Genomic DNA, 9192 nt, shown 5'->3' with positions numbered 1-9192 from the left:
CAGATGCTCCACAGAATGCCAAAACAGCAAGGGACGCTTATTCTATAGGCCTGTACTATCTAAAGTTGAGGGAGAAATTCGGTATTAAGCCGGTGCAAATTCATAACCGTAAAACTGGGATGCGTGCAATTGTGCAAGCGGCTGTGCACAGAATCATCAAGCACTGCCGGAGAGAAAAACAAAATGAGGATTATCCTGGGTGCGCCATAGATGGCCCAAGTCAGAGGCATTATGCCTGCATGTACTGGTCTTTAAATGATGTGAATTGTAAAACTAAAGAAATTAGCGGTAGTTTGTGTATGGAGAGTGTGTTAAATATCATCATCATGCTGGGATACATACTGCAGTGCCTCTGTTTAACCCAGGAACATTTAGCTCTAGGGGCAGAATTGATGCACAAAGTGACAGAGGCCGAGGACCCAAATAGCGTTTTAAATGAAATCATCAAACTGACAGATAAATATTTAATGCAAAATGTTGAACATCTTCTTCATTCAGCAAATTACAAAATCTTGCTAAGAAAAAACACTAACAGAGCATGTTTTGGGAACAAAACGGGGTGTGTTGTAAAATAAAATGTCAGTTAAAAATAACTGTGTAAAGAGTGTTTTTTATGGAGTTCAAGGGGTGTGCGGTTTGTCAAAAGGGCAGTAGGTTGCCCCGTGTAGTATACGCATAGGTTATAGTTTGTCAACAACAACAAAAGGTATATGAACAGCCTGATCCTCTAACAAAGGCCCACCCACCTCACCCAGCCCTGGTGTTTGTGCATGAGGGTTATAGGCTCCCTATGGACCGTTGCAAAGCAGTCCCAGAACCCCTCTTAAATCATACCATCTTCCACTTCAGCTGTACCTTTTCATTTTCCACCCCAAGGCCCTCTGCATTAGGACTTAATCATAGCCCCTCTCATTTCAACAATGTCTCAGGTCTCTCGTCTACTGTTTCATATTTAATGCTGTACATCAGGGGTCGGCAATGTTCGGCACGTGGCTCGCCAGGGTAAGCACCCTAGCGGGCCGGGCCAGTTTATTTACCTGCTGACGCGGCAGGTTTGGCCGATCGCGGCCCCCACTCGCCGCGGTTCGCCGTCCCGGGCCAATGGGGGCGGCGGGAAGCCGCGGCCAGCACATCCCTCGGCCCACGTCGCTTCCTGCCACCCCCATTGGCCCGGGACAGTGAACCACGGCCAGTGGGGGCCGCGATCGGCCAAACCTGCCGCGTCAGCCGGTAAATAAAACTGGCCCGGCCCGCCAGGGTGCTTACCCTGGCGAGCCGCATGCCGAACGTTGCCGACTCCTGAACTAGACAGTCTACACTTGCCCTTAAACAAAAATTATTCTGCACATAATAAATAATTTTAAGAATCTAATAAAATACTAAAACCAAACACAATAATTTTGGGAAATAGTACACTTTGATCTTAACCTACCAAGAGAAAAACACTCTCAGAAGCAAGTTACTCTCAAGGGTGAAATCTGTTAGAAGCTCTCCAGAAAAGTACATATAGAAGAGACTATAATGAAAGTAACCATAATTTGTGGTCAGCCATTTGTGTTGTTTTGTTTAATGTTTTCTTTTCCTTTCTTTTAATACTAAAACAGTCATAGGTAACCATTATGATTATTTTAGAACATAAGAATGGCCATACTGCATCAGACCAATGGTGCATCTATCCCAGTATCCTGTCTTCCAACAGTGGCCAATGCCAGGCGCTTTAGAGGGAATGAACAGAACAGGCAATCATCAAGTGATCCATCCCCTGTCACTCCCAGCTTCTGGCACTCAGAGGCTAGGGACAACCAGAGCATGGGATTGCATCCCTGACAATCTCGGCTAATAGCCACTGAGGGACCTATGCTCCATTAATTTAACTAGTTCTTTTTTGAACCCCATTATGGTTTTGGCCTTTGCATAGTCTTGGTTGTGGTGTCCCTCGGGTATGTAAAAAGAACTTCTGTGACTAAGTGGTGGGAGCCACTTTGACACAAAGAGAGACACTTACTAAGAGCTGGCCTACCATTTCTTTTTTTCTCTAAACTAAATATTTTTAGTAATGTTTAAAATAAAATTACTTGTTGTCCAGCAATTTCACACTATCCCTTTAAATCCCACACTTTTCATTTTCCTTAGTATTTCTGCTCCCTGTTGTTTTCATCTCTTGCTCCTTCCTGCCAACTCTGCCAGTCTCAGAGGACACCACCACCATAAACTCAGAGTTATCATATGTAAGACACAGGAGGTAACTGTTCTGTGCTACTCTGCACTGGAGGGCTTCAGCTGGAGTTCTGTGTCCAATTCTGGGCACCACACTTTAGGAAAGATGTGGACAAACTGGGGAAAGTCCAGAGGAGAGAAACAAAAGTGATAAAAGGTTTAAAAAACCTGACCTATGAGGAAAGGTTCAAAATCTGGGCATGTTTAATCTTGAAAAAAGACGACTGAGTGGGGACCAGATAACAGTCTTCAAATATGTTAAAGGCTGGTATAAAGAGTGCAGGGATCAACTGTTGTCCACATCCAAGAATTAATAGGCTTGATCCACAGCAAGGGAGATTTAGGACAAACTTTCCAACTATAAGGGTAGTTAAGCTTGTAAAGGAGGCTGTGGAATCCCCATCACTGGAAGTATTTAAGAACAGGTTGGACAAACACCTGTTAGGGATGGTCTAGGTTCACTTGGTCCTGCCAAGTGAATTACTTGGACTTGATGATTTCTCAAAGTCCCTTGCAGCCCTATGTTTCTATAATTATATGATAAACACAACTTCTTATTACTCAATTTATTTTCTACATTTAATGTGTATTTCTTTAACTTATTTTTAATTGGTAGCTGACACAGTACTATTGCTATCAAAGTTTAAGATCTATGAAAGCAAGTAGGTTTAACTTGTACATTCTCTATTATTTATATATTTCAGTAATTTGTTCTTTATATTTGCTAACAATCTGTAATTAAAATGAGAGAGCTGCTGACATTTCATAGGAGACTTTGCAAAACAGTTTGGACATGATTGTTAACTTTAAAGTGTGCATGTATTTGTGGCAAACTTGTGTGAGTGCACCTGGAAAATCAGGGATATACATACTCTCTTGCCATGATGTGAACATAAGTGGGCACGTAAAAGGGCAATATGCAGATTTACATGGATTTCTGGGATCAAAATTAAGCCCATTGTTTCAAAACAACGAATCTTGCATATACTACATTATCTGTGGTTCTTCCTTACTGCACTGTATTACTAAAGACTCTCTGTTCATTGTGACATCATAATCATTCCCACAAGTGTGCTGTCACAAATGGGAGCAGATGAACTCACTTATGAAACAAAGATCCTGTGTTTATTCAAATATCCTTGGAAATAAGGAAGAAAGGAAAAGAACAACAGAAACCATAAGATATATCAGTTGAATTGTTTCTAAAGAGAAGGGTTTTCAAAGATTCCCATGAAACACCAACCACTATTTAAAATCAGACCTGTTCCTCTGATTTACTTAAAATGCAACAAAGCTTGCAAAATAGTGACACTCATATTGCAAAAAGACAAACCTTCATGCACAACAAACAACTTTCAGAAAATATTAAGGTTTTGACACAAAGCAACAAAACCAAGGACATGAACCACCAAGGGAAAATATAGCATGTTTCCCTAAAACTAAGCGAGTCAAAAGAATGGAAATGCACTTAGAAAGCTGTCAGTGTGGCATCACACCGAAACATGCCCACTGTGGAAAAGTGGAGGCCCCTTTAATGAAGACCAGAGAGAGAGCAAAGCCCCACTTATGTCCCTTGGACAAACAGTCCAACCCTCTTCATCTTCAGCGTTCTGAAGGAAGGGAAAGGGATAGGTATAGTATCTTACACTAAGCTCCCAGCCCCCCACTTAAAATACTAGATCCCACAATATTAGAAGGATCAAGCTCTTAAGTTCCAAACTGGCAAGCAGTAAAACCTGTGAGTTTTTGAGGTGTTTCTGAGCATTCACCTAGCCAGACTATAGCCTCCTTGGAGATGGATTAGTTCCAGGGGGAGATGCAGGGACTTTTACCCCTTTGAGACCCCAATCATTGCCTACTCATAAGGCCACAGCAGAGTTCCAAGTTTGGTATGAAAAAAAATCCCTCCATACAGTCTCTTTTAAATCTATTCTCAGCCTCCTGCCTCTATGTGGCCTGTGTGAAGGGGAAGCAGAATTAAATTCACTGCACTCAGGGAAAAACAGGGGCTTCTTTGTTCTCACTGGGGACAAGCAGCAGGCACAGCCATGGCTGCACTCTCCACTATACATTGGCCGGTATAGTTGAGCAGCCCTGTGGGGGCAGCAAGCTACCTGCCACAAAAGTGTGTAGTAATGGGTGCTTGGTCCTGGCCTCAGGAGCTCCAATAGGTGTTCTGCCTTCCTGAGGGCTCTCTTGAGGCAGTGCAGCTCAATGTTCCCCTTGGCTACAGGCTGTATCTCAATGGCACAATCTAACACTAAGAAGTTTACACAGCCCTCATTACTGCAGTGTGCAAGAACATATAGTAAAGATTTAGGGCCTGATACTTTACACATTAGAGCCAATGGCAAATTACCCAATGATTTCAGGGTTAACACGATTAAGAAAATAAAAAAATATGCAAGACAATTAGCAGCATATGCTATAAAATACAAGAAAGGAATCATGTTTCTTGCTGATTTACATCCTTGAAACCCACTGTAATATAATGAGATTGCACTGGTGTCTGAACACTATAACTGAATGTAGTTGATACCAGTCAGCTCTGTGTTCTTGGGGAACCAGGGCGCAGTATCCAGCCTGTCTGACTCATGAAGGACACCCCCCCACCAGCCTCTGCTTGAACCAAAACCAATCAGAGAAAAGACTTGCAGAGAGCAGTGAAGAGCAGTGGGAGACACACCTAGACCCCTCCAGACAAGGGTGATAGGATTAAGGCAACTCCTCTAGCCTTATCTTCATCAAAGATAGGACAGGAAGGCATCTCCATTAACATACAGAATGGAGAACAGAGATTCCAAGGCAAGAACCGCACTGAACTCTGGGACCAGAAAAGTAGGGAAGCACTGCATCATGCGGGATCTCTGCTCCAGATGTTAATGAACCTACACCTGCACACACCCAGCTCAGCAGATATCAGACCGATTCTAGTAATGAATACGTGATTGATATCCAAAATACTGAAGCATCTTAATTGCATTGTGAGCTCCCTCCAAGGAACATCGCCCAAAGCCAGGAATGATCAGCTCCCAGGTCTAGCCTGAACAAAACAACTTTAGTATTTTCCCTTGTTTACACATAAACAAATCTAGTGTTCTCCCTTGAACCACTGTTGTTTCTCTACAAAAACCCCTACCCCTGCTCAAGTAAGTGTTCTGATGCCTGGATCCAAACTCTGCATCAGTTCCACTGGGATTTCATCTTCTCCTGACTGATCGTGCTGGGGGCTCTGCCTGTCTCCAGCACCCAGGGCCCTGAGCTACCACCATCACCTGGGAACCCCGACCAGTACAAGCTTCATGGAGTGGTGAGATCCCCCTCTCTCTCTGTTTTCTTTTCTACCTCAGGTATAACTTTCTAACCCTGACTTGTTTGATCAGGTATAGTTTTCTATATATGACTTATAATGTAACTGCTATGTTTGTTTAGGCTCTCCTTGTGTGGTTATCACTATTATTCAGTAAATAACTTTTATGGTTAAGCTGGTTTCTTCTCTTTCTCTCTCTCTCTGAGCTTTACTCTTTTGTGTTTTTAACTTCCCCATTTGCTCTGCAGCAACGCTTTTCTTACCTAAGCTAAAGATCCCTGTAGCGCCCAAAACTACTGCAGGGTTTGCTCATCAAGTGGGTTACTACCAGTACAATTGTAACGTTAAAGTGGGGATAGGGACGTGCTGAACCTTGACATACAAGAGTGGCAGCTTGAAAGTGCTGCTTGATGCAGTCCACTCAGACTTGCTCTGTTAATGTGTGTGTGTGTGTGTGTGTGTGTGTGTGTGTGTGTGTGTGTGCGTGTTCATTCATCTGGTTCTGGGGCTGGAGGAACCCAGCCTTTGGGAACCTAGGTCCTGCAGGATAGCTCCATTGGGAGGGAACTTGGAGAAGGGAGAAGTAGAGCTCTGTATGAGAACACAAGTGACACAAGCAGTACATTAACAGAATTACAGAACCCCCCCACCCAGAAGAGTTACCCTAATAAATGAGCGTACCCCAAAGTAATAAGCAAATCTGGTAACAAGTTGAGCAGGGTTGCAGGAAGAGGATGGCCCAAGATCTAAAGTTATATCATTCCATCTTTGTAAATAACTATGTCATTTGTAGCAACCAAAGCAGCATTTCAAATATATCCTTTGGCTAGAGCAGAATGTCATTATAATCTTAGTGCAGTATTGTATAGTGATGACTTACAAGGAATTCATCCGTTGCTCTGGGTAGAAAGCACACATATTCTGGGCTTTGTGGAGAAAGGAGAAGGTCACCACTTTTGCCCTTTGAGCCATAAATCACAAGGGTTCTTTTACACTTCTGTGGCTCTGGGGAATCTCTGGCAGTTTTAACCTGCACTCTCCATTGTCGTGCTAAATAAAAGCAAAAAAAAAAAAAAAAAAAAAAAAATCATATTTTTAACAGTGAGTGGGAATACACAGGGATTTGTTCATCATTACTACTACAAAGCATTTGAACAGTGTCATAAATTTACATGATGCTTTACAAACAATGGACAGCCACACACCCTCTGCCTCAAAGAGATTACAGTCTAAATAAGAGATGACGTACACAGGACTGCAGTTGAGGAGTGGATATGTAAGGGGATATTAATAATGTGGACGAGGGAAAAGGAATCCTTGGCTAAGTGATTACATTAATTATTTTATTGCTATAATAATAGTGTAATAATTTATAATAAATTGGTTGGTATAATTAATTGTATTTATTTATGTATTTATTTAAATATAATTAATTTAATTCATTCATTAATTTAATTTCTTAATGTATGTATGTATTTCACATGAAAATTATTTATCTATTTAGGAGATGGTAGATTATTTAAAACGGAAGACATTAACATAGGAGTCACATGAAACAACTGAATACTAGAACACAGAGCTGCTTGAATAGTACAAATTAAACCATGATTGATTTTTAAATATTTTTGTCAATAAGAATGGTCTATTCAGTTGACTATGATTTGAGGGATCAAATTATTCACTAGGGATCCAAATTAAAGCCCAAAAAATTCAATGGGAGTTCTTTCATTTTGCTTCAACATGATTTGGATTGGGCCCTGTTAGAGTGTATTTGGACAGTTGCCATGCATTAATGAAATTGTTTGCAAACCATGAATTCTAGCAAAAATATACCCGGAAATTGTATCAAAGTTATGAATTATTCTCCTGTTTAAAAAAGTTGCAGAAAACAGATCATGGAGCAAAAACAATACTGTGTGACTTAAATGGATGCTAGTGACCAAAAGAGTAGTTCCTACTGGCTGGATGGAATTTGCCCATGATTTCAAAGTGACTGACCCTTGAGGGATCATGATGATCGTAGGGGGCGAAGGAACCTAACAGAGATAGGAAATTAAGAATCTGTGCTTAGATTGTGATGTGTACTTCTATAGTGTTGTCATTTGCTGATGATTTTAATATAAAGGAAAACTATTTCATGATCATGTGTCTACCCACAATGAGTGTTGTCAAGAGAAATTTTAGAGGCATTTAATTCATTTATAAACCTGGATGTATTTTTTCCTGTTCTTAAGCTGCATTTTTTCCTGCCTATTTTTTTTCCTCCATCTGTTTGTTCTAGTTTCCTTGGCTAATGCTTTTTTCCTGTTTTCTTCTTTGTTCTATGTAGCTTATCCTGTCCCACCCCCCACTCTGTAGAGAAGACTTTCTGTGTCACAGCTGATTGTTCTGTGGCTCTTTTGGGTTCAGACACAGCACAGCAGGCAGACATGCAGCTCACAGTCAGTCTGGTGGGTGACAGGCTAGCTTTTGTCTTTTTAGGGTTATTTCCAGGAATGAGTCAGATGCAATATATGACAGATACAAACCTTGTCTAATGAGGAACTTTATTTGTTAGATATGTATGGCCAGCCACCTTCAGCCATGCTGAGGCATAGAGATGCAAATTGCAGCTCCCTGTGCCAGCCTGGCATGTTGTGCCCCTTAGGAATTCATGCTGGCGAGGGAAGTCATTGCTGGAACTGTTGCTCTTTTGGGTATTCCACTGGTTTGTTCAGTTTCAACCAGGTCTTCGCACAGTAACCCCACAGGCAGAGGGGCTGAAGTAGGGCTACAATGAGTCAGATCATCCCTTAGTCACCCAGGCCATGCCCTATCTACAGTAAGCATCACTCTCTTTGAGGGCTGCGCAGGCTCCCCCTAGAACCTAATGGAAGGGAGATTGTGACCACCACCTTATATCACAGTGCCTCCCTAGTAGACTTTCCTCCACCTGGGCCCTGCTTTACTTGAGCAGAAGGTGGATAAGCCAGGGTGAATCTGTCCCAAGGCGAGAAGGCAGCAGTGCATATGTAACACAGACAGACACCAGTCATCAGTGGGCTGGATCGAACCTGGGACTTCTGGAGCTTAGTGCATGACAGCAACTGGCTGTTAGCTGAGGCTGTAAAGCAGACTCATTTTCTCTCTCTCTTTAAGTGGTCTCGGTGCCACTAGATGGGACAGAGCACCACACCCAGAAGGTGTGTGGGTTACACATAGTTGCAGCCTTTCTGCTGCAGGATGCAGCGTGCTGAGCACATATTATGAGACCCGGAAGCCATTCTGAACACTTTGATTTATTTTAATTGTTGCCCATGGTTGTATCTTTTCTTAATTATTATTTCCAAAGAAAGGTTAATGTATCAGTGATCAAAAGAGTTGGGAGTTTACCAGGAAATGAATCAGTGGTTAACAGATTTAAGGCCTCTTAGGCATCTGCAACTGCTTGTTCTCAAGCGTTTACTTTTCATTCCTGCCACAGTCTAGTGTCCTGGCCAAACCAACCTAATTGCATTTTCTCTCACTTTGGTAAATTCATTTCAATCTGCTCACTCCAGAGTCAGAAGAAATGTTTGTGTAACACTTCAGCTCCCTTGGACATTTGCTTATTAAAAAATGGCTACATTAGAAAAGGAACTAGTGGCAAACATCAATTGGTATAATGCAATGATGGTTGGGATAGT

At 41.9% G+C, this 9192-nt stretch overlaps 1 protein-coding gene across 1 annotated transcript in view; it reads right to left on the bottom strand.

The window, feature by feature from the left end:
• The window catches only part of RP1 (RP1 axonemal microtubule associated), a 258679-nt gene that overhangs the window by 108018 nt on the left and 141469 nt on the right, over window positions 1-9192 (bottom strand). Inside the window, 1 exon segment of the mRNA XM_034759443.1 lies at window positions 6408-6577. Coding sequence (XP_034615334.1) covers window positions 6408-6577 — 170 coding nt within the window.

This window comes from Trachemys scripta, chromosome 2 (genome assembly GCF_013100865.1).
Source record: "Trachemys scripta elegans isolate TJP31775 chromosome 2, CAS_Tse_1.0, whole genome shotgun sequence".
Classification (NCBI taxonomy): Eukaryota; Metazoa; Chordata; order Testudines; family Emydidae; genus Trachemys; species Trachemys scripta.
Note: the sequence above shows the minus strand (reverse complement) of the source record. Positions and strands in the feature narration are given on the sequence as shown.